Source organism: Bos grunniens, chromosome 2 (assembly GCF_055505025.1).
Source record: "Bos grunniens cultivar Pamir isolate PY7600 chromosome 2, Bosgru_T2T1.0, whole genome shotgun sequence".
NCBI classification, from domain to species: Eukaryota; Metazoa; Chordata; class Mammalia; order Artiodactyla; family Bovidae; genus Bos; species Bos grunniens.
This window is the reverse complement of record NC_141166.1, coordinates 117697337-117724036: the sequence shown is the minus strand read 5'-3', so window position 1 is coordinate 117724036 and position 26700 is coordinate 117697337. Positions and strand designations below refer to the sequence as shown.

General features: G+C 41.9%; 1 protein-coding gene across 1 annotated transcript in view; it reads left to right on the top strand.

Moving 5' to 3' along the window:
• Positions 1–26700, top strand: part of PDE11A (phosphodiesterase 11A) — a 427416-nt gene that overhangs the window by 360993 nt on the left and 39723 nt on the right. Inside the window, exons 16-18 of the mRNA XM_086359943.1 lie at positions 9491–9568; positions 16013–16076; positions 23274–23348. Of these exons, the coding sequence (XP_086216069.1) occupies positions 9491–9568; positions 16013–16076; positions 23274–23348 (217 nt within the window). The remainder of the gene's footprint in view (positions 1–9490; positions 9569–16012; positions 16077–23273; positions 23349–26700) is intronic.

Here is a 26700-nt window from a genome sequence, read left to right as displayed (position 1 = left end):
AGATTCAGCAAATGGAAGTATAAGAAGTTAAATTTGAATTTCAGATAAACACTGAATAACACGCATGCACTGTGTGGGGGGGACATGCACATACAGCTCCGGCTTAGCCTTTTAATGTCATTCTATTACACAGAGACACCAAGGACCACAGAACATTTTAGGAAAACCTCCCGTATGAAACAGGGCACAGTTCTGAGGTGGCACAGTGGTAAAGAATTGGCCTGCCAATGTAGGAGGCGTGGGTTCATTCCCTGGGTTGGGAAGAGCCCCTGAAGGAGAAAATGGCAACCCATTCCAGTATTCTTGCCTGGAAAATTCCATGGACAGAGGAGCCTGGCAGGCTACAGTTCATGGTGTCACAAAGAATTGGACATGACTTAGCGACTGAGCATGCATGTGCACCCATATGAAAAGCAGAGGCCAAAACAGGAAATAAACAGAATTCAGAGAAAACAGCGGGGAGAAGAAAACAAAAACCCCAAGCTATTGTTAATATCCTTAGAGAGCTAAAACATTGTCTCCATGAAATAAGAACAGGGTGCTTTAAAAAATAATAGGAGCAACTGTAGAAGAAGAAAGAGCTTTTGGAAATTAAAAGCATGATGGCCAAATTAAGAATCAGGCGAAAGCATTGAGAAACAGTCAAAGGACAGTAAAGCAGAAAAATGAAAAGCACTGCTTTATTCATTGTGTGCTTTCTAGTGTTGTTTCATTTAACTATGTGTATGTATTACTGTTATGAATATACATTTTAATTAATTTTAAAAGTCAAATCCCAGCTCTGCCACTAGATAGCTGTGTGTCATCAAATTACTTACCTCCCTGATCCTGTTTTCTTCATGTGTAAAATGGAGATGATAGTACCTACTTTATCTGTCTTGTAAATGTCTTGTGTGTCTCATAAATGGTGGCATCTACAACCTCATTTGCTTTATAGACTATTTATTTTGCATGTTTTGGGGCCTTCATTTTGACTTAAGTATCATGATGTTCCTTTTTTTTCTGAATTAATACTCCTGTATTGATTGCTTATGGAAACCTGTATATCTTTAATATTTTTATTTCCCATGTCTGACACTTGCAGGATTTTACATTATTTTTCTCAAAGGAGAAGCATTTTGCCAAGCCAAGTTTCCAAGTAACTTCTAAGGGAGAAAAAATGTCCACAGTAGGAGTCCATTCATCAAGGCCTGTTAGGGATGTGACGAATCTCTGAGGGATGCAGTCAGGGAAGCTGGTGGCACTTGCTTGCTCATTACTCTGCTCTTATCTTAATGCTACAGCCCCTGCTAATGTTTGCTGACTCCAAAGAAGCTGGCTTGTTCTCTTTCTGTGAGTGTTATTGTGTTTTGAGGCTCTGAATAGCTGCTCCTTCTCTAATCTAGACCTTCAGGAGGCTGATTCACTTGCCTGTCTAAAGTTGCATTAAAGTATTGCCATATTTTTAGGCAAGACAACTCCTCGGGTTAATGAAGGGGAAAGCAGTTACTACAAACTGTCTCCCAGTTACTTTTATTTCACAGAGATACAGTTGTGGAATTGAAAGGACTGTTAGCAATGATGTCATCCAACTTATCTCCTCTATTTCGCAGATCAGGTACTAAGTTTGTAGGTTAAATAGTGTAGCTTGGCTCACATAAGTAACTTGTGGATAAGTTGGAACCTCTACCTCTGGTTTTGGGGCTTTTCCACAAACTGTATTCTTTCTCTAAAGGAAGAATCAAGTACTTGTCATTTAAATTGGGGATGCATTATACATGGAAATATTGACCTTCCCAGGTGTATGTGAACCAGTTTAATATGAAAACCAGCATGAGTTCCCTCCTCTCTCCCAAAGCAGAGCCAGAGACAAGAGCTTGCATGCACATAGTCTACTTTTGGAGGTAACATCAGAAATGGGAGTCGAGGACCAAGACAGTGAAATGGGGAAGGAGGGAAGCTCTTCTAAAGACACGTCCACTTGTTGGCCACCCCTCTGGTCAGTCAAGCTTGATCCCGCAGGGACTATGTGAGAAGACTTATATAAGCTGCACCTCAGAATTGCCATCAGCCTCCAGCCTCCATAAACAAGGCTGTCCCATGGATGTTAAAACTTCCATGCATTTCCAGGATGCGCATCCCCAAGGGCTGGGGATTCCTACAGCCATTCCCCATCCCACACGTGGAGTCAAAGCAGCACCAGGGCAGAAAGGGAGGTGCAGGGCAGCGGAGACAGGAGCCACGGTGCTGGCTGGAGCAGAAATGGCGGAAGAAACGTGGGCCGTGGGATGGCCTTGTACACTTTCTAGAAGTTTGGATTATGCTTGGTTCTTCTGTCCTAGCTGCTGCTGCTGCTAAGTTGCTTCAGTCGTGTCCGACTCTGTGCGACCCCATAGACGGCAGCCCACCAGGCTCCCCCATCCCTGGGATTCTCCAGGCAAGAACACTGGAGTGGATTGCCATTTCCTTCTCCAATGCATGAAAGTGAAAAGTGAAAGTGAAGTTGCTCAGTCGTGTCCGACTCTGTGTGACCCCATGGTCTGTCCTGGCTACTTAACTCAAAAGCCTTGAAACAGTTGAGGCCAACCAGAAAGGAAGTTCACTGCTTTCCTCCCCTAAGAAGGGGCAAGTCACTGTAGAAGGGGTCTAGGTGGACAGGCACAAGATCCAGGCCTTTGAGGGCAGGGGCTGAGGGTTATGACTCATTCCTAGTGGCAGGATATCCTGCCACGTGCCAATAGGGAACAATGTAAAATTCCTGGAAATATGGAATTCTTTTAAAACCAACCACAAAACCTCGTAAAGTCAATTTCTAATGGCTTTGGATATGCTCAAGACTCTATACTACAAATGATGGGTGAAAGCAGAATTCACAAGTTTAAAACAAACAAACAAACGAAAAAAAAAAAACTCAGTGTGAATTTCTAGGCTTCATAACCTTAAGTCTGGGGGTTAATTCTTCAGTCTGATTTTCGAACTCACTGAAAACATTTTCCAGTTACTGCTGAGTGGTTTTCTGAAATTGATTTCTGTGCCTATTTCTGAGTCCCTGCAGTGAATACAGCTTTCATAATTAAATAGTAATTTCAGCATCTCAAGCAGGAATTAGATATCCCCTGTTGGTAACCAGCCATGTAGCTTTGAGAGAGTCACTCACTTAATCTCTTTCCCTTAGTTTCCTTGTCAGCAACAGAGGAACAGGTACTTCACCCATACCGATCTCCTAGAGTCCTGGTGGTGGCCAAAGGAGATTATCTGTATGAAAGATGATGAAAATTTAAGTAATCTAAATAATTTAAATTTGAAAACATTGACAATTTTAAGTACCTTATAAAGAAAACAATCATTCAACCAGAAAGGTTAATGAAATTTTGGACCATAAGAGATAGTCCCTGTCGGGGCAGACAGAGAGAGATCCAAAATTACAAGCGTTAAAACTTCAAGATGTCACAGTGGTCCTGGACTGACTCTCTGCCTGTAAGTTAACAAAGATGACCTTGCATCTTCCACAATTAGTGGAAACAATACCTAAAATTCCCTGAGTGCTCACGTGGGAGTTTGATATACACATTATTCTGTTTAGCACTTAAAGGGATTCTGCAGAGCAGGTACTATTACTGACCCCATCATACACATGAGGAAACTGAGGTTGGGAGAAAGTCAGTGTTTTGCTCACCATGTTGAGTGGTAAAGCTGAGATTGGAACCAAATATGTGGACTCCAAAATGTATTTAGCTACTCTGCCATTCTCTCTGCAGTTCTGTAACTGTTAGTTTAAGAGAACCAGAGGGGAAACTGAGGCCACTCCTGAGAACACTTTGGAACCAAAGGCAGCAGTGGCTCCAGTTCCAAACACAGTAGATATCATGCAGGTGCGATTCAGCTGGCTGTAGATGCCACCAGCAGGTCGGGATGGGCTGAGACCCCAGGTAAGAGTTGCTCAGGAGACTCACCCATGGGGCTGAGACTGCAAGCAGAGGCTCCTTGCCTATCGCTGAGCTAAACTGGGACATAATAGAGATTGGTCCCTCTTTAGCTTGAGTACCGTCATGGAAGGTGTTCCTCTAGGTAGCAGGAGCAGTGCAGCATTCATCTCAGGAGGCTGTGACCTCAGAATACTGTGTCCCTCATCTCAGGTGCCTGCTGCTGCTGCCCTGCACTGCTCTAGGATTGCAGCATCTTCTTGCATCACCTTTAGAATGGGAGCTCTGTGAATGCAGGCATCTTCCTCTGTAGCTCACTCTTGGAGCCCCCACACCTGACCCACTGCCTGACATAATAAATTTTCAAAATTTTAACTCTCTGATATTGAATTGTCATATAAACCTGCAAGGTAGATATTGTTATCCCCATCTTCTAGATAAGGATACCTGGGCTTAGAGAGGGTACATGACTTGCCCAAAGTCATCAAGGTTTCTGTGCTCATATCTCCACGCCACATTGCCTCAGATCACTATTTAAATAGAGAATTATCCAAGAATTCAGATTTTGTATACCCATTTGGGTGCTTAATGCTTTTCCGGTTGGCTTTCTAAATTAATCAGACTAATCTTCAAGTTGAAAATTTTTCACTTCCCTTTGTGCTCTGCAAACATTCATCAACAATTATAGAAAACGCCCAGTCTAATGGTTTCTTTGTCTCTGTCTTTCCAAAAGGATGCAAAAAGGAGCATTTCTCAAAGCATCTGATGATGACAACAGAATGTACCAAAATTAGCTTAGATTGTTGGGAGTTATAGTTTGACCATCTTTCTAAAAAATTAGACTAATATCTAGAACAATTTATTTTATAAAACACAATAAGAACCCAACAAATATTTCTACTGCTATGCAGATGGGAGTATTCATTCATTCATCATTCAATGAATGTTAAAGGGCCACTATGTTCAATGTTTTCAACCTCCACAGTTGCCTGCACTCAACTAGTCCCTTCTTGGAAAGGAAGAGGATAAACGAACGCATAGTGAGGTGTAATGAGTACAGAGCTTGACCCATTGTTCCTTCCCAAACATTCTTATATTTTAACAGAGCTGATTAATTAACCCACAGAAATTACTCTAATGGTAGAACTACAGACACAGTGACAAGTTAATGGAAGAAATATTTTGGTACTTTCTGATGAACATCAACGCATTTTATATCTATTCATCCTCATGAGTGAGTGAAAATTGCTCAGTCTTGTCTGACTCTTTGCAACCTCATGGACTATACAGTCCATGGAATTCTCCAGGCCAGAGTACTGGAGTGGGTAGCCATTCTCTTCTCCAGGATTCACCCTCATATCTCCATCCATATGATATTGCAACTGAATAAAACATGAGAGATTTATCCAGTAGCACTTACTGACGCCTTCTTTGTGCCAGACACGGTGCTAGTTGCTGGGGATGCACACAGAGAGAAGATATCATTCTTACCTTCAAGGACTCAGAGCCCAGTGTGAGAGTGAGAAAAACAGTAATACCCCACCTTGGGGAGAGCTACATGCATGCATGCTCAGTTGCTCGGCCATGCCCAAGTCTTTGTGACCCTGTGGACTATAGTCCACCGGGCTCCTCTGTCCATGGGGTTTCTCAAGCAAGAATACTGGAGTGGGCTGCCATTTCCTACTCCAGGGGCTCTTCCCAACCCAGGGATCAAACCCATATCTCTTGTGTTTCCTGTACTGGAAGGCAGTTTCTTTACCACTGCACTGCCTGGGAAGCCCACGAAGAGTACTAGGGGCCACGTAAATGCAGGGGCAACGAGGGCACGCCCCATCCAGCAACCCCTTGAATCTCTTCTCGGCCTGGAGATTATAGATCAACCGAACTCACGTGTAGGGTCCTGTATTGTCTTAATTTTCTGCCATTATCAATACTGAGAGTTGTTCTGCTCTTTCTATTTCTTGCATTTGCCAGTTTTATTTGTGCTGTCAACAACAGCACAGCCTTTAACAGATAATTTTATTCAGGTATTAATGCTTAGCTGGTCCTTGTGTTATCGGTGCTAGTCTAACACAGGGACACAATTCACTTTCAAAGTGAAACATAGAACTTTTTTTCCCTTTAGTCATAATTACTGGAATTAACATCTGCCTACTAATTTACTATTCCTCTGTGGTGCTTTTATGCCCAAAGTCCAGAAATCTCTCCAGAATCTGCCTTTAGGAATCAATTGCAGATGTACGGTTTGCCTGTTGAATGAGCTGTAAGAACACGGAGAGAAGAGAATCTTACTCCCCTGTACCCATCTCACCCTGTCCCCTGCCACCCCGTCTGATAATTCTGGAGTTGAAATTGCCACCTTGACAGTAAAAATCTTCCTAACATTCAAAGACTTTTAGTAGATTCAGAACAGTTAGATAAACAGATAAAGAATATGTGTACATACTTATATAGAGAGTTATATAACATTACAAAAAATATTCCCAATTAAAATATACACAGGGTTGGTGATTTCTCACTTTACAAAAAAAAGGTGCCTTGCAGATAAATGAGAAACAAGAAAGACTTTCAACGTAGTGATGGGTGACTGGTAACCAATCTTTAGAATTATTTCTGAGGGTAATTTTACCAGTTCTGTTCAAATGATGCTTGTTTAAAGACTGCTATTTTTCTGAGTGGAACATATGTCAGGAGAGCAGGATAAAAGCCTAATAAAAACATATCTGATTATAAATGAGATTTTCCAGTAAGTTGCTTTTCACTAGCCGAGGTATTTGCCATTGTCCTTGAAAACCAAGGTTGCCAATGATCTTCTTGAAAAGTTAATGATATAGTTCCTCATGACAGAGGCGTCTGGATCCAGGGAGTGTTATAACTTTGTGGATTTTCAAATGTTCATTTTAGCAGTCCCATGGTTTTAAAAGTGCTCCTAACAGTTTCATCCATGTTGATTTTGACTCCGTATACGCTATCTACACATATAGATGCTAAAAGGAGCAGTTGTGTGGGCCAGTTCCTTTCTCAAAAGTACAGTGAATTTCACATTGTTGCTTTGTAATGATTATCACTAAGGAGGAGGTCAGAAATACCACCAAGGCTGAGGATCACGACTCTGGTCTGGGCCATGTGCAGCTCTTGGGAGCATCTCCTTGTTGATGGAAACCTCTGTCTGGTGCTCACCATGGCTCAGTACAGCAGCCTGTGATGCTGTCATATCTCTGTCCAGACGCTCATAGCAGGCAAGGCTATTCTGCCTCCAAGGCTCATGCTACACACAGTTTATAAAGATTATCACACAGGCCACAGCTGGGAAGCTGGGGGCCTGGAATCTACCTAGATTTATTCATAACTGCCCTGGGATCCTGGGGAAATGACTTCACCTTCCTTCACCTTGAGTTTTCTGACCTATAAATCAGAAAATTACAGCAGCCTTTTTCAAAGGTTACATATGCCCCTAACAATCTGTATTTATAAAGAAAACTCAAATTAAACATAGGAATCATTCTATGACCCAGCAATTTTACTATACATTAGTGTATGAAGTGAAGTGAAAGTGTTAGTCATTCAGTCATGTCTGACTCTCTGCAACCCCATGGGCTAGCCTGCCAGGCTCATCTGTCCATGGAATTCTCTAGGCAAGAATATTAGACTAGGTTGCCATTTCTTTCTCCAGGGGATCTTCCCAACCGAGGGATCAAACCCAGGTCCCCTGCATTGCAGGCAGATTCTTTACTATCTGAGCCACCAGGGAAAGCCCTTTGCTGCTTGGGGCAACTGTTATTCCAAAAGCTTGTGTTGTATCCGAGCTCTGCCACTCACCAGCTGGGGCCAGTACACCCAATGCTTCTGAGCTTAATAACAGTAGCTAATCCTTACTAAAGAGCTACTGTGTGTCAGGCACTCTGCTAAGTGTTTTACATAAATCCTCCCACCAACCCTAACCTACCCAAAGTCAGTCATGTGCTTAATAAATGACAGAAGTCTGCTTGGAACAGTAAGGACCCAGGTGGTGATGGGGACTCCAGACAAGAAACAGGGGAGCCAGTAGCACTCAGCATCTTGTCCTTTGTCCCCCAAACTACAATGAGTCAGCACTAAGTGTCCAAGATCCTACTCTGACTTCCGCCATAAATGCCATGGTAGTATTTTCCAAAGTGTATTCTTTAAAACATCAGTGCTATGGGAGTCTATGGTCAAGTCGAGTAGGCTTTTCTATTACTACTACTACTAGTAAGTCACTTCAGTCATGTCCGACTCTGTGTGACCCCATAGATGGCAGCCCACTAGGCTCCCCCATCTCTGGGATTCTCCAGGCCAGAACACTGGAGTGGGTTGCCATTTCCTTCTCCAGTGCATGAAAGTGAAAAGTGAAAGTGAAGTCACTCAGTTGTGTCCGACTCTTAGCAACCTCATGGACTGCAGCCTACCAGGCTCCTCCGTCCATGGGATTTTCCAAGCAAGAGTACTGGAGTGGGGTGCCATTGCCTTCTCCAGGCTTTTCTATCTCAGTGTTTTGTAGAGCCTTCAAAAGGCTAATGTGGGTGGTGAATCTTCAAGGATCACAGGAAGCATTTCTCAAACCCACTTGGCCAGAGCACCCCCTTTACATGCAGCACCTCCTAAGCCTAGCATTTTGTGGGGTGCACACTGGGAAGCAGTGTGTCAGGATCCTTTAAAGAGCCTCTCATTAGGAAGTGCCAAAAATGTGAGACCTTGGGAAATGATTCTTAAAGAGCCAAAATGGTGACGTCTTTTTTTCCTTTCTCATTATAAAAATGAAAAATCATAAAACTAGATTAAACAAAAGTTTTGAAAATAGGAATGGCATCCTATTTTCACAAATTGAGAAGGTTCCCTTCTTTTCTTTTCCATATCCACACATCTCTACATGCATTTCCACATGCTTGTGTAGCCACACTTAAAATGTGCTGATACTAATAAACACACATTGCATGTCATCTCACTTAATCCTCACAATAACTCTGAGTCACCAAATAGGACCTTCAAGTTAGAGATTAGGAAATTGAGGTTCAGAGGGTTTAAGTGACTTTCCAAAGTTGCACAGAAAGGAAGTGACTGAGCTATGGTTTAAACACAGTTATTTCTGACTCCATAGCTGATGTGTTAAGGCCCTGAAATGATGAAATGGTTACTTTTTAACCTCTACAAAAGTATTTGTCCTGAATTTACTACCAGGGAGTTTATATTATCTTGGATGATCATACAGCTCAGTTCTATGTTGAATGATAAAAGAACATTCTGGAACTGTTCCCACCTTTTATGTGTCCTTGCCTCCCTTCTCTGACTTTTTCAGTAAGAGTCACAGGGCTTCACAGCAGGTAATCCCAAATGCGGGACCACACTGATTTCTGTTTTATGGCTTGATAATCTCTTCTGTTGTAAATACATTTGGAAATGATTGTGGCTTTTTGTCAAAGCCTCAACATTTTTTAAAAAGTGGTTTATTTTGATAGCATTTTAGCCTCATGATTTCAAATATTAAATTACTTGGTTGAGGTGGTCATATTTTCCCATAAATGTGTTTATATCACCACATAGACTGAGAATTTTCATTTGATTTCATGCAGAAGGAGAACGGAATTCTTCGAACTTGTCAGTAAAGGAGAATATGATTGGAACATCAAAAACCATCGTGATATATTTCGGTAAGAAAAAGCTCTTGTTTGTGTGTTTATTCAGTATTTGAAGATTTACCGATGCCTTTTTGACAATGCTAAGAGTGCACAAGTGATGTTTAAAGGACCAAATCTTAGCTTACATTCAAAACATTCAGAAACTAGTTGAATAATTAGAGAAAAGATAGAGAATATGTCTTTTCATCTTCTGATTTATTTTCTATTGCCTCCTCTCCATACATTTGCCTTCAAAATTAGAAGATGTTTGAACTGGTCATGTTTCAGCAGGCATGCAAAGTGCATTGGAGATGGGATTTTGGGACCTTGGAAAACAGTTTCACAAAACAAAGGAAAATGGAGAGTTAAGTTTGGGTTGTTTTGTTTTTAGAGACAGCAGGCATTTTAGATGGAAAACCAATCAAAAGATTTTTGTGTTTGGAATAAGGAATCTGTTCTAGACTTTTCATGGGACTTCTTCTCAGTAGTTTAGGAAAGACAGCAGCAAACTCTCGTTTTTCCTCGGCGCGTTTTAACCACTTTTCCCCACTGCAGCCACTCCAGCTGGGTAGGCACTGTTCCTTTTTCCCTCTGCCCTGTCCTTCCACCGTCCTCACCTCACCCATCCACAGACAGTGCCTTAGTCCTGTTCCACAGCTGTTTAGTATTCCTGGGAAAGCTTGTGAGGCCAGGATTCTGGGTTCAGTGCATCTGCCCCACAGCTGGGCAACCACTGAAAACACCCCAGGTATCCTAGCCCAGCCCCCAGCCTCTATCCTAGTCTCAGAACACAGAGCCTGCCTGCCCCTTGCCTCCACAGCTGACCCTCTGCTCACTGTCTCACCAAAGGGCCCTCTACCTGCCCTCCTCTGCATTCATACTTCGCTCTGTTATCATTTCAGGTGACATTCCTGTTGTCCTTCCAGAGGTGGTATCGGGGGCCTCCTCTTGTCAACACCTCCATCTCAGCTTCCTGTTCTAGGTTCCTATTCCGGCCCTCCTCCCCGACTCCCCACCCCTGACCTCTGACCTTGCTGTGACAATTTTACTCCTTTTGGCATTTTCAAAATCTGGCTTTTAGTTTTTTCCCCAGCATAACCTTTCTAGGCTAAAAAACATGCTTCCATCTCCCTCAGTTAAAAAAAAAGTCATCCCTAAAGTCTGCCTTCTTCTTAAGGTCCAATCATAGGTTTCTCCTCTCCTTCAATCCCACAGCTCAGCCACACTCCTCTAACTTCGTACAAGGCAGTTTCTTTCTTTTTAGATCACTCAAGTCCACAAGTAATGATAGGAATACATTTTTCTGTAACAGATCAGAACATGATGGATAAAGCCCCAGTTCCTGGGGTATTACTCCCAGTTCCCATGCTGTGCACAGCTTTGCTCTGTTTTTAATTCCTTGTTCATTTTCAGACTATTGTCAGAGCATTTCCATACACGTGTACCCATGGGAAACATGCTATTTAGTGTCCATCTGTTTGTTTAACATACTTTATATATTTACATATCAATCTGAGCTAGCTTGTTCCCTCAACTGTATGCCTTGGAATTCTTTCCATGTCCATACCAGCATCATCTTTGATTGCTGCATAGCATTCCAAAGTGTATCTAGTATCTACAGTAAATTCCTCAACTGAGGAATTTAGTTGCTGAAATGTGATTTCTGTACTTTTTGAAAGTCACCAGGCACCTCCCAGGGATCATATCCTACGAGCTTTGTTCTCTCCAGCTTCCTAGATCTCTTCACAGTCTGAATTGTGTTGGCCTTGCCTTTCTTAAAACTCTTTCCTGCCTTGGCTTCTGCAAAGCCCATGCTCTTCTGAATATTCTGCTATCTTCTGACTCTTTTTTCCTCCTATTTGTCTTTCTCTAACCCTTCCTTCTCCCTGTGTGTGTGTGTTAGTCACTCAGTATGTCTGACTCTTTGTGACCCTGTGGACTGTAGCCCTCCAGGCTTCTCTGTCCATGGGATTTCCCAGGCAAGAGTACTGGAGTGGGTTGCCATTTCCTTCTCCAGGGGATCTTCCTGATCTCCTGCATTGCAGGCAGATTCTTTACTGTTTGAACCACAGGGAAGCCCTCCTCCTCCTTACTACCCCCTAAATGTAATCTCCCCTCAAGGAATTCTTCTCTTGTTCCTCAGCATCCTCACAAATTGTCCTACCAGAACCGCTGGGGTCTGGCCTCTCTCCGGAGCACAGCTCCTAAAATGCCAGCGCTTATTGTGTGTTTCCACATGAGTGTTTTCCCACAGAGGTTTTCAAACTTTTCTGCAGGGAACCCTATAGGTAAGAAAACTCTTATTTGGAGGCAGAGTACATAAAGCAGAGATGAAGTCTGCAGGAACTCTCCTTTCCCTGCAGCTCTGCACCCCCCACCCCATTTCACAGCTGGACTCTGACCATGTGCATGTGAAGGAGGGGGTGGTCTGGGAAACACCATCCCAGAGAATTTTAAAATAGTAATAAAACCAACTAAAAGTTAGCCTGCTTTTTATCATCACCATGTGCCTGCAATCTAAACAATGTCAACGATGAGACGTGCATCCCAGAGAAAATTCTTTTGTTGGTATAAATTCTAAACAACTGCTGAGGTTACTGTTGAGGATCAAAATAATTGCTCTGAAAGCTTCAAATTAACACAGTATTACTCATCCTTTCATTGTGTATGGATTGTACACATGTAATTTAATTCCCAAAACACCCAGTGTTCCCGTCAGCCCTAACACAGGTGGGCTCGGGATGCACTTTCAAGAGTAAGTTCCTTACGGTGCAGAACCTTTTGGCCTCACTCCACATGCAATGCTCCAACCTTTGGGGATGTCACCTTTCTGCTTTTAAGCAGTATATTCAGAATAAACAATGGTAGCGCGGTGGTGGTAAAGCTAAACAGAACTCGAGTTACCTCCATACTGTCATCTTATGTTGGCCTTTTGGGATCTGTATTTGTGCATAAAATTTAAAGCAATGAGAGACTGTCAACTGCAAGGTGTCATCTTTTTGTTTGGTAAGCATAAAATGCAGTTCATACATGTGATCTTTTACTAAAATCTTTTAAATTAAAACGTATTCCTCTTTTAAAAAAATTACTATATAGTAATTTTTTAATTTACTGTATTTACAATGTTGCTGCGATTTACAATGTTGTGTTAGTTTCAGGTATAACAGCAAAGTGAATCAGTTATATATATATATATATACATATACACACACACATATACATATATGCACTCTTTTTTAGATTCGTTTCTCATATATATCATGACAGAGTATTGAGTCGATTACCTATGCTATACAGTAGGTCCGTATTAGTTATCTATTTTATATATAGTACTGTGTATATGTCAATCCCAGTCTCCCAGTTTATCCCCCCAAATATTTCTTTTTAGTTGCAAATGCTTTTAAAACTAGAGAACAAATCAAGAAAGTTATGATTATCTCAAGATAATTATTGAAGTAATTTTGGCAACTAGAGGAGAATCATGGTAGCAGTGAGCCACTGGGAGTCTCAGACGCTCTAGGGTCACATGGCCTCTTCTGACCCCATGGCAGACATTCCTGACCTTCATTCCTGCAGTTGCACTAAGCAGATTGCACCACTAACTGTAAATCAGACCAGACTTATGCAGACATCAAGACACCAACAGTTGCTGCAAGCTCCCTCCCTCCTCTCTTATTCCAGAGATGGCCTTTTAAGTACAGAGACTGACTAAAAAATAAGATAAAACTGCCCATTCACCTCCTTCAATTCTTCCCTTGTAAGTGCTCACGCTTATCCTTGCCTTTCCATCCCCACCTTTCTTGGTTTTATGCCCTTTTTAATTACACTTTCCTACCAGTCACCCTGCTTCCACTCTCTCCTTTAAACTATTCCCACATCTATTAATACCTCTTAATTAATAAGAGGTATTAAAGTCCTCTCCTTGAAGCTTTGGCCAAGTGCCTCCTTAACTGAGCCCCCAACCTTAATTGACTCCCTACACCAATTGGATAAAGGTTTTCGACATCTGCCATCCTCCTCCCCAGCCTTTATTCTGTCTCCTTTCTCCATACAGACTTCCTGGCTCCACTGTATTCACTGAAAGTAGAGATGTTCTGTCAGACTTTTCGGATCCCAGCCCTAGTTTTGATACCCCCTAGTGATGTAACTGAGTGATGTGATCTGAGTGATGTAACCTCAGGCAAGGTACCTAACCACCTCCCCCCACTCCTCCCCATCCAGGAAGGCAAAACATTCTCTGCTTTGTAAAATGGAGATAATAATGGTATCTCTACCTCATATAGAGATGATATAAATCACTCTTTAATGCCTGTTCAATGCATGTGTGCTAAGTCGCTCAGTTGTGTCCAACTCTTTGCAACCTTATGGACTGAAGCCCACCAGGCTCCTTTGTCCATGGGATCCTCCAGGCAAGAATACTGGAGTGGTTGCCATGCCCTCCTCCAGGGGGTCTTCCTGACCCAGAGATTAAACCTGGGTCTCCTGCAGCTCCTGCACTGCAGATGGAGTCTTTACCACTGAACCACTGGGGAAGCCCCATTCAATAACTGGTAGCTATTAGAATTCTCATCATCAGAGCACCTTGCTGACACTCAAAAAATTTGTTGATTGACTGATTAATGTTGACATGAATTTGAGAAGTAAGCTTCAAATTATTGAGTAGATGAGACTTAAGTAATGATCAACTATGGTACAAGTAGGCAAGCTCACAGAGATTTTATTTCCTGTCTGGGAGAGAGAATACAAAGTCCAACACATTACCTACAGTTTTGTCCCTTTCTGGTCCCAGCAGAGGGTCCTAAAATGGTCCTAAAATGAAAAGCACTGGAGTAGAACAAGAGGGGTGCGGCAGCTTTGTGATAAGCACGGAATCCTGAATCCTTTCCTTCCTTTGGGAAAGTTACTTAATCCCTCCACACTTCCACTGACCTCTCTGGAAACTAGAAATAATAGCACTCTGTGATGGGGAGTCATTTACTTAGTGGTTAGTTAGTAGGTAGTTGGTACAGTGTTTAGTGGAGAGGCAGGCACATGGTGAGGACTGCGGAAGCACTTGTCACAGAAGACCAAAGATGAAGAATAGGCTGATGTGTCTCTCTGCACAGGTCTTAGCTTGGGAGTGTTTGGAGTTAGATGCTGCCTGACTCCGAGAGCGCTGCTCCTAACTGGTGCTGCCTGAGTACGCTTTGAAAGACCTATTGTTATCTGCCGGTCTGCCTTGCTCCCTGGAGTAGTTTCCTGGGGAAGTGACACAAACCTCTCACCACCGTCCAGGCATGCTCTGCCATCTGGGAAGCAGACGTGTTTCTAAGGCGTTCAAACCCAGCAGGGTATGAAATGTTAACACCTGACGTCAGGACAGCCCTCTGACCTTTAACAACCCACCCCTTTCTTCCAAAAGGAGTGAGCCAAGATGTGGTTCCCCAGCTCAGATCCTTCACTACTTCTCATCACATGCAGCTAGCTTTAATACAAAGAGAGATTTGGGACAAAGAGTGTGCCTGATTTTTCCCCTTCCCACCACACCCAGTTAGGAGCATCAGAGCTGCTGATGTCTGTCATAGCCTCCCTCTCTAGAATGCTCCAGGTGATGGTGTCTGTTTGCTTCTTTCTCCTTTTAACCCTTGTCTTGGTTTTCGCAGACCCTTGTCTGCCGATTCTTTATTCTTCCTTAAAGGCAGTCTGTTTAGGGCTGAATTGTACACTGTTTTTCATGGTTTGCATGATTGCTTATGTTAATATTCTCACGTACATTTTAAGTTTTGAAACTGGGGTTCCCTGTGTTTTTTATACCCAGGGTTCAGTGTGGATTCTAGATAAACCAATAGAAATCTGCCCCTCAAAGATCTGATCCAGATCTTGCCTGTATTTTCTTATATGCTCAAATTAATAAAAGCTGTGGCTGAATATGTTTCTTCTTCGTAACGCTTGTAAAACAGGGCTGTAGCCAGGTAGTAAACTGGAGTGAAACCGTGTGTCTCTCCCTCGTAAATATTAGCTCTGTGGAGCCGATAAAAATGCCGGAGCCCCTAACAGGGCAGGCTATTTGCCTTTTGCTGTGGGTTTTCTTCCGTCCCCATCCATCAGTGATACTTTGGTAAATAGGTTCACCAGCTATGGTAGTATTATATACTGATTCCCTTGCTGAGTGTTAAAAATAAAAAGCATTGTCCATTACAAATTATTTTCAGAACTTGCTTGGTTTAGGTAGGGAGAAAGCAGGGCTTGGCTTTCCTTGATCTACCGCAGACAAAACAAAAGGGCCGCTGAGAGGGAGTGTGAGCTTTGTCCTCCGAAGCAGTGTGGTTGCACGATGGAGATTTAAACATGGGACTATAAACAGTGCTTCCCTTGTGGAGGTAAAGAAGATGTGAGCTGGCCTCGGTCCCATTTTATTTATTTATGTATCTGGGATGGGTTTGTTTAGGAATGCAACAAAAGATTATTCAGGCTGTTTTGTTTGGTTCTGTTTTTCAGATCAATGTTAATGACAGCCTGTGACCTTGGAGCCGTGACCAAACCGTGGGAGATCTCGAGACAGGCGAGTGGTGATTAATGGCAGGACTCAACCAAGGGGGGACTGGGGGGGACAGTATTCCCAGAGCCCTGTCTGCCAGGCACTGAAACCCGAGTCAATTTGCATCAGTATTAACGCGGTGTAAAAAATAGCAGGAGGCTGAGGGGCGACATAGTTTATTGCCCAGCCTTTCTTTATCATGCTTCCACTGAGAACTAATATTTCTGACTCTGTAAGATTTTTTTCTTTTAACACACTAAATCCAAATAACACTTTGGCCATTTCTTAAGGCAGGAGTTTCAAACGTAGTGTTTTTGAATAAGTAACCATATTTTAGTACAAGGTCCAATTTTTCACATCTGGTAAAAAAAAAAAAACAAAAAAACAAAAACAAGGAGGTAAAAAGGAAATTTGATTTTTTTTTTTTTAAAGCCTATTTAGAAATCAGAGGGCTCTTTGGCCAAAATATGAGGTATCTAATTTAATTTGTACCAAAAATTTAATGCATTTACTGGTTTCACTGATCAAAAGTGTTAGTTCTAGAGCAAGAATAGTTTTTAATCTCATAACTACCCAGCTTAAGATTTGATTAATTTAATAGCTCTTTCTGTTTTATGAGGCACCTCCTGGGTGGGCTGTGGGGTCTAAAGCAGTAACTTGTTAAGACTTGACATTTGAGAGAAAATAAGATACATTCACATAACAATAAAAACTAATATTTATTGACTGAATAACTGTTAAATGTCTGCTTTGTAAGTGTTATATCATTAAATCCTCTGAGGTGGGTATTGTTACTGTAGGGGCTGAATAACAGCAACCTAAAGCCATCGGGTCCTAATCCCTGGAACCTGTAAGTGTTACCTTAGAAGGAAAAAGGGTCTTTGCAGATGTGATTACGTTAAGGACCATCACTAGCATCATCTGGATTATTCAAGAAGGCCCTCAATTCAGTCACAAGTGTCCTTAGAAGAGAGAGGACGGGGATGGCACATTCATAAGAGGAGAAGGCAAGGCAAAGACAAGGCAGAGACTGGAGAGATGTGGCCCCAGGAAGCAGGGTGCTGGCAGCCACAGACACTGGAAGAGGCAAAGGACATATCCTCTCCTCGAGACTCTGGGGGACCCTGGCCCTGCCAACACCTTAATTTCTGCCCAGTGAACTGATATTGAACTCCTGCCCTCCAGAACTATGAGAGACGTCATTTCTGTTGCTTTAAACCACCGTGTCTGCAGTAGTTTCTGGCAGCCCTAAGAAACTAATACAGTGATTATTCCTATTTCACCAATGGGAGAAATGAAGCTTAGAAAGGATACATAGTCTGAGGTCATACAAGTGTAAGTTGCATAGCTAGGAATTCAAGTCCTAGCAGATTAAGTTCCAAAGTCTTTCCTTCTTAACAGTGTTTTATGTTTTCTTACCTAGAAGGCACCCGTTAGCCTTTTTAAATGAGGCAAGTGTGTTGGCAGAATGGGCTGTGTTACCACTAAGCTCAAGATCTCAGTGGCTAAAACCAACAAATCACCTGGAGGCACGTGCCCCGGGGGTTGGCTGGCGCCTCTGTCCTCACGCTGGACTGGGGCTGAAGGAGCAGCCACTGTCTGGATCATTCCAGCAGAGGCCTGGGTGGGTTTTTCCCTGGAATTTAAAATGTCATTCCCCCAGCAATTCATTGGCCAGAACTTGTCACAAGACCCCGTCCTGACAGGAAATGCAATCCTTCCCAGTCCCCAGAAAGTAGAAAGCCAGGAAGAGTTGGTGGAAACGTAACTCCCACAGTTTGCCCTTCTAATCACCAAAAATGTGGTTCACTCTCCTTCCTGCGAGCAAAATATACTCATCCTCCCCTCCAAGGGAGATGACCCAAACACCTATCCGTCAAGGGATTAAGCTCAAAGTCCAGGATCTCTGGGTGATACGTGCGCACCCCTACAGCATGTCTGGATGTAAACCAGGGGCCCACACACACCCAAAATGCAGCACATAGCACACACCCATGCCACAAAACACTCAAATGACACTCCCAACTCCACGGGGCGTCCTCTGTGAGGGCCCTGATTCTCAGGGGGATGCTCCCCAATTTGATATTTTCTATGGTTTTTAGATCCATCCTGGGAAATCATTCCTTTTCCACAGTCCTCCTTGGTGAGATTCAAAGGTCAAACTCTCTCAGCCTGCTGCTGCTGCTGCTGCTAAGTCGCTTCAGTCGTGTCTGACTCTGTGTGACCCCATAGATGGCAGCCCACCAGGCTCCCCCGTCCCTGGGATTCTCCAGGCAACAACACTGGAGTGGGTTGCCATTTCCTTCTCCAATGCATGAAAGTGAAAAGTGAAAGGGAAGTTGCTCAGTCGTGTCCGACTCTATTGACCCCATGGACTGCAGCGTACCAGGCTCCTCCGTCCATGGGATTTTCCAGGCAAGAGTACTGGAGTGAGGTGCCATTGCCTTCTCCGTCTCTCAGCCTACTTCCCCTCTAAAGGAGGTCAAGTGCCCAAGGTTTAAGTTTTAGATAGTCACAGGCTTGTGAGGGGGATTTAGCACCAAAAGCCTCTTAAACATTTAGTCACCTTCTCAGGTCTTTGATCCCAGTCATCTCCATTTGCTAATAATCATTCCCACAGTTAGATACTATACAAACTTCTTAGATCTCCTTTATTTCTTTGCTTCCTTACATTCAGGAACAAGGAAATATAGCACAGGTACATCTTTATTTCTCTCTTGACAGTTAATCCGTAGTATTTGGTGCCCAGTATTTGGCACCAGTGAGAAAACCATGTAGTCAAAAATTATTTCTCTGGGCCATTTTGTCTAATTGAAAGGATGTTGTGTGTGTCCCCTAATTCATTCAGAGTTTTTAACTGAGTGTCACTGGCCACACCTTCTATTTCATTCTTGTTGTGAGGCTAAGTCAGTCTCGAGATCTTTGTCATTCAAAATGTATCTCAACTTTTACTTTCACAGTTTGGGGTTAAAAAGCAGCTTCATATTCTATCCCTATAGGACCCAGAATTTATGATTTTCTCTGTTCCCTTTCATTTCTGATTATACACCTGCCAACCCTTTTCTGAGCTCACTTCTTATAATACCGAGCAAAACAGTCAATAGCAGCCATCACATGCTATTAACTTTCTTTTTAATCTAAACTTTATTTTTAATTCTTTTCTAATCTCTTCCCCTAAGGCTGTAAGTTCTAGATACAGTATTTGCTTTATTTCCATGAGAACTATACAAACTATTTTGCCACCATGTAAGATGGATCATCATCCCTACAGCTTCTAACAACCATTTCCTCACTTTTTTATACCTGACTCTCAAGCCACATATTTTAGGGTTTTTTCCTTTCTTTCTTTTCCTTCCTTCCTTTCTGTTGAATAGCAGTACCTCACTTCCATACCAATTTTTGTGTTAGTCAAGGCTAAGCTAAGCTTGACTGCAGTAACAAATATATTCTCAAATTCAGTTGCTGAACACAAATGAAAGTTTCTATCTTGCTCACATCACGGCTTGGTGCAGGTGGTGCTGTTTTCCTACAGACTCTCCTCCAATAAATAGACTCTCTTCCAACTGAGTCTTGGTTTTCACTTTAGCGTGACATGATTGAAGTGGTTCAGACAGTTAAGAATCCACCAACAATGCCAATAAACATCTGTCTCGTCAAAGCTATGGTTTTTCCAGTAGTCATGTATGGATGTGAGAGTTGAACTATAAAGAAAGCTGAGTGCTAAAGAATTGATGCTTTTGAACTGTGGTGTTGGAGAAGACTCTTGAGAGTCCCTTGGACTGCAAGGAGATCCAACCAGTCCATCCTAAAGGAAATCAGTCCTGAATATTCATTGGAAGGACTGATGCTGAAGCTGAAACTCCAATACTTTGGCCACCTGATGCGAAGAGCTGATTCATTAGAAAAGACCCTGATGCTGGGAGGATTGGGGGCAGGAGGAGAAGGGGACGACAGAGGATAAGATGGTTGGATGGCATCACCAACTTGATGGATATGAGTTTGAGAAAGCTCCAGGAGTTGGTGATGGACAGGGAAGCCTGGCGTAATGCAGTCCATGGGGTCGCAAAGAGTCGGACATAACCGAACAAATGAACTGAACTGAACTGACAATGCTGGAGACTGGATTCAATCCCCGGGTCAGGAAGAGCCCCTGGAGAACAGAATGGCCACCTACTCCTGTATTCTTGCCTGGAGAATCCCATGAACAGAGGAACCTGGTGGGCTACAGTCCATGGGGTCGCAAAGAGTCAGAAACGACTGAGCAACTAAGCATGCGCACATGCTTGAAGTTAAAAAGCAGGTTATGGCGGAGAATCTGTTGGTCACGTAGCTTATTTCTTCATCTGTGCCCACCTTTCCCTCCCTCATGTGGGATGGCCTCCCTTAAAATAAAGTTTGGGAATATACTGCAGAGAAGAGGTAGGTGACTTTTCCAGGTACTGTGGGGAGTGGCCTCTATGATAGGGGTGGAAGGTGGTGGAGAGTAGGAAAAAGTTAGGAGGACCGAGGATAATAGAGAAGATTAGAAAGGGGATGGATTAGGGATGCTGTGCCAGGGCCATCAGGACCCCAGTGAAATGCATGTCACAGATAAAAGGAGCAGCAGCCCAGCTGGGAGTCAGAAAGTGACAAAGTACTTGAAAGGAAAAAAGTTACTGCATTGAGATTGTAGAATGAAGAGGCCCAGTGGCCACTTGTAGGTGGTCTTCTTGGTCACTGATATAAATATTATTTTATTTTCAAGATTTGAACGTCTGCTCACTGATGCAGAAACTCATGAGGTCAGGGAAATAAAACATAAAACCCTGTTTTTCCAAATGTTTCCATCAGACATCTAAAAAAAAAAATCACAACTCTAAAGATCTCACTTTTGTCTCCAAATTGAATGAGTTAAATATTTTCAAAAACTTACTCACTTCTAGTAGGATGTTAGGAAACAGTTGGACATAAACAACAGAAACTTCTTTTAAAAATAGAAATATATTTCCAATTTCCTGGATGCTGATTTTTTTTTAATTCCCTTTGAAAATGTTTTTTCACTGGAGTCTCTTTCACTTTGCCTTCCTTGCACACAGGACTCTAAGCATGTGGGTTTCCCCAGTCATCCCCCAAGGCCTGATTAGCATCTCAATTTCCTTCTTTAATAAAAAATTCAATCAGGAGCCACTTAATAGGCCTGCTTGGGTTTTTAAGTACAAATGAAACAGTGGTACAAGTTGAGCTGTGAAAGAAGCTCAGGGGAGATAGCCAAGACCACTTTAGAAAGCTCAATACAAGGATTTGGTTTTAATTTCTTTGCTTTCTAGGGACTACTGACCTCCTCAGGACTCCACCTCGGGGTGACCTGCTATACACACGTACATTCTTTAGTGCAAAAGATCCACCTCAGAGGAGTCCGAGGGAGAGTTCTGGAAACTGATTAGCGAGGCCAGGTCCTTAGAGGGCCATTTCTTCTCTAAAGGAAGGCTAGAGAGCAACAGGAGAGGCTTAGAGTGCTAATGTGAAAGGCAGTGGCAGAGACTGGAGAGAAGTGAACCAGAATCCTAGGAAGATTCAGTCAGTTCCACCTAGTTTTATGCTATTGAATTTTTTAAATGTTTGAAATCTGCGCTGGCCATATCATTTGTTAATAAATGACTTTATACTTGCCACTCTCAGATGTGTGTGTATGTTACATATTCTTTTTGTTTTATCAATGGCTACCATTTATGGTTGATAAAATCTCTTGAGAGATATATTTGGGTAAATGATCTTGATTCTCTGCACTTGACCAAAATTAAGCCACTCTAACCTTTGCCAGACCTAAGAACCTCATCTTTATAAGAGCCTGGAATTAGCCTGGAAATCAGATCTTCTTGCCATCAAGTTGTCTGGAATTTGTTTTCTGTTTTTTCAACATTTTGTAAATCCAGCTAGTTCATCTCAGAGATTTCCCAGATGTTCACCACGGTGTTATTGAAAATATCCAGTCAGCCCTTATCTGTTATATCAGTTTTCTTCCCATAAACCTATTGATAGAAGCACAGGACTTGGGGGGGGGGGGGGAATCTCTATAAGCCTGACCATGATCAGTAGCTTCTGATCATCCATGCTAATAGATGAAAAGTAGAAAAATATATGTTCTTACTTTGGAAATATCTGTGTGGTTTACAGTAGAACAGCCATTCCATTGTGCTTGTTAACAACTAGAACCCACCATAAATAAACAGTTATTTACTATGTGGATGGAGACAGCCTAAAACCAAATCACATTCTTCAAGTCATATCATAACATACTATAGGACTTTCCTGGTGGCACAGTGGATAAGAATCTCCCTGCCAATGCAGGGGACATGGGTTGGATCCCTGGTCCGGGAAGATTCTACATACTGCTGAGCAACTAAGCCTGTGCAACCACTGAAGACCTTTCACCTAGAGCCTGTGCTCCACAGCGAGAGAAGCCACTGCAGCTAGAAGTCCACACACTGCAATGAAGAGGAGCCCCTGCTCACCACACCTAGCAGCCCACAAGCAGCAACCATGACCCAGTGCAGCCAAAAATAAATAAATAATTATTTTCAAAAAAAATACCAAAAAGTCTGGTATGAACAATGAATCTGGCATTAGTCCTGCCCCTTGACTGATTGCTACAGTAGGAAGCAAAGGGTGGGCCCTGGGGTTAACCCTTCCAGAGTGCACACAAATACTGGTAGGGGGATGCGGTTAAAAAGTTTCTATGATGGCAGAGTGTAGCCAGGCTAAAATATGTGTGCAACAGAGTGAAAAAATCTGCACAGAAACAACCAAACATTGGCTGAATTATTATTACAAATACAGTATGATAATCTGTTATAACGTCAATTATTATTAGGTTATTATTTGCTTCATTTTTCTGGATAAGAACATTCCCTCCCTTGAAGGTTACATATCCATGCCTCATCTGAATATGTAAGCTCTACTCTCAGAGATTGTCTATTGGCATGTGTCTAAGGATTGCAACTGTACTTCAACTCTATTTCAATAAATAAAAATACAATGCACAAGATCTGATTAAAAGGAAATCAGGTTCATTGATTAAATTCTGTCATACTTTCAAACACAAAAGGTTAATGAACTTCCTCATACGCTTTTCAAATGATAGTCTGTCTTGAAGGCAACTGCCATAGACATAAGCCAGAAATAACTTCTACGTCTCATGATGAATTACATATGCCCATTAATTAAAATGTTTTTGTGTTTCAGGTGGCTGAACTTGTAACCAGCGAGTTCTTTGAACAAGGCGATCGGGAGAGAGCAGAACTGAAACTCACCCCTTCAGTAAGATCGTCCTTTTCTTATGATGTATTTACCCTTTTGAATGACATTTCAAAGTAACTTCAGATTGCACCTTGAAAGGCTGAGAATGAATTTAAGGAAGCACTCTTGAAAGTTTCAAACTTCAATTAAACTTAGTGCTAAACACTGTTATTCCCAGGTTTCTGGTTAAGAGGGCTGATGACTTAACAAGCATTTCCCATGTTCCCACACTGGGAGAAGTAGGCGCAAGGGAGGATTGCAGAGCAGTACTTGAATAACTCAAAGCCCAGGGCTGGTGCTTCATATGCAGTCAGTGGCTATGTTGAAACAGAAATACGGGGAGGGGGGGGGGGGGAACTAAAGGCAAGCTGTCCAGCCTTGAGGGGCTAGAACAGGCAGGTGCAGTAAATAATGGATAATCTGGATTTTACTTTCCAATTTTGAACTTTTCCAAATTCTGAAAGCAAATCCTTTCAAGTCTCTGTTTCTTTTTTTGCAAAATGAAAAGTTGCACCTGAGAAGCTAGGTTCTGCTGATTGAAATGCTGTTTTTATTGGATTCCACCATTCAGTTACTATTTGAGAATGCTTACCCTAGGCTAAGGATGATTCTGTTTTTACCCATCAGAAAACAAAGATATAAATGCCCCAGTCGCCAGCCACAGGAGGGGGCAGTCTCTTTATTCTTAATGAAAGAGTAGCTCAAAACATATCACCCAATGATCCAAGAATGGTCCAGAGTATTCTAAAGTCTGCCAGAGCACAGAAGATTCAATGCAGCTCAAGGAATGTGTCAGTTATCAAGAGTGTCTGTTTATGAAGATTCAGATCAACTAGGTTTTGAATATTTGTAAGATCTTCAAGTTTTAAAACATTTTCCTTTACTGACATTTAAAAACAAGGAAAAGCAGCAGAAGAGCTCCTAGCTTGAAGAGTTTCATCTGTTTGAAGTCAGAACTCAGACTTACTAATTTTGACTATTCTTTATTTGTTGTTGACCCATAATAGATCAGGAGACTACATAAGTTAACACACCCATCAATTATTTTAATTTCCAAAGCAATATCTGTTTATACTGTTTTCAAAACATTCCTTTGTTCTTTTTTGGTGGTGTCATCAAATTTGGTTCTAAAATAAAGATGCTAAATTGGGATACATAGTTAATGTGTAAAATGTAGTACAACCCAAATTTCTGCCAGCTATTAGTATATCCATTTTCAAGTAAAAGCTTGTCTCCTCTTTTAAAAAACTGTTTCCAAGGCCTCCTCTGAAGGCCTTACACTGCAGCAATACCACAGGTCATTTAATTAAATGGAAAAAATATGAGTTAATTGCCAGCATTGACAGGCTGGCAGGTGTAGTGGTGCAGCACTAAGGAACTTTTGTAGAGTCAGGTAAGGGCTTTTCTGGAGACATAAATGAAATTACTTTTGTGGTGGAAACATAGCTGTACGTGCTATGTCTCCCCATAGGGGCCTACTTAATACGACTGAAGACCATCTCCTCGGGAGGGGCCTGGCTGCCGTAACAGGAGTATTCCACATTAGTGCTTTTCCAGAAATGTCTAGAAATGTGCACACCCAGATCTGACACCTTCTGTATCCATTATTCCTTGATATTTAGGGATAAAATTGTCCAAGAGCCCTTTCAGGTGTCATAGTCCTAAAGGTCAACAGAGTAACTTCATCCAAATTAATACTGGAAGCAATGAGTCGGTTAACAGAACGTGCTTGACCACCTTCAAGTATTAAGCATTAGGCTGAACGCAGTGCATCGAGACATGAGGCAGCACCATCTTCCCCGCCCTCAAGAAGCTTGTCAACTGGCAGGAAATATGGACATTACATACATTTTCACTTGGAATCAATTACAAGATGCAAAATTTTGTAAGGGGAAACATAGGACAAAGTGGTATCTCACACTTCCACTCATCAAACATTTGTTGAGAAGTGATTAGTCCAGAAATGACCCCTTACAGATATGGCCCACTGATTTTGGGCAAGGGTGCCAAGATAATGCAATCAAGAAAAAATAATCTATATATCAAATGGTGCTGGGACAATGGAATATCACATGCAGATGAAAATGGACCTTCTCTTTCACCAGACCCTAAAATAAACTCAAAATGCAGCATAGACCTAAATGTTAGAGCTAAAACTATAAACTCTTAGAAAAAAAACAAGATATAAATCTTCTGGATTGGATTCAGCAATGATATTTTAGATATGATACCAAAAGCATAAGAAACAAAAGATAAAATAGAGAAATTGGACTTCATCAAAATAAAAAACTTTGTGTATCAAAGGACACTATCAAAAGAGTGAAAAGACAACCCACAGAATGGGAAAGAATGTTTATAAAGCATTATTTGATACGGGCCTAATGTCTAACCAGTGAAGTTTCTCAGTCATGTCTGACTCTTTGCGATCTCATGGACTGTAGCCTACCAGGCTCCTCCATCCATGGAATTTTCCAGGCAAGAGTACTGGAATGGGTTGCCATTTCCTTTTCCAGGGGATCTTCCCGACCCAGGGATCGAACCCAGGTCTCCCACATTGCAGGCAGACACTTTACCATCTGAGCCACCAGGGAAGCCTGCCTAATGTCTAGGATATATACAAAATATTGCAATATATATAAGCTATTATATAAATGTATAAAATGTTTTATAAAATATATAATATATAAAAACTATTGCAACTCAACAACAGAAAGACAACACATTTTTTTAATGGGTAAAGGATATGAATAAACATTTCTCTAAAGAATATGTATAAGTGGCCAATAAGCACATGAATAAAAATCATTAGTCATCAGGGAAATACAAATCGAAACTGCAGTGAGATACCACTTCACACCCACTAAGATGACTATAATCAAAAAGACAGACAGTAACAAGAGTTGGCAAGAATGTGGAGAAATTGGAAGTTTGTACATTGCTGGTGGGAGTTTAAATGATGCAGCTGCTTTGGAAACAGTTTGGCAGTTCCTCAAAACATTAAACACCAGGGTTACCATGTGGCAAGCAGTTCTACCTCTAATTATAACCCCAAGAGAAACAAAAGCATCCATCCACACAATAAAACTTGAATGTAGTAGCATTATACATAATAAAAGGTTGAAACAACCCAAATGTCCATCTACTGATAAATGGATAAATAAAATTTGGTATATCTATATGAGGAAATATCATTTGGCAATAAAAGTGAAGTGGTGATGGGGGCTTACACAGTAAACCTTGAAAACATTATGCTAAGTTAAAAAAGCCCATCACAAAAGACCACATATCATATGATTCCATGAACATAAAATGTGAACAGACATTTGTCTGCAGAACAGACAAATCTATAAAGGCAGAAAGTGATTTTGTAAAC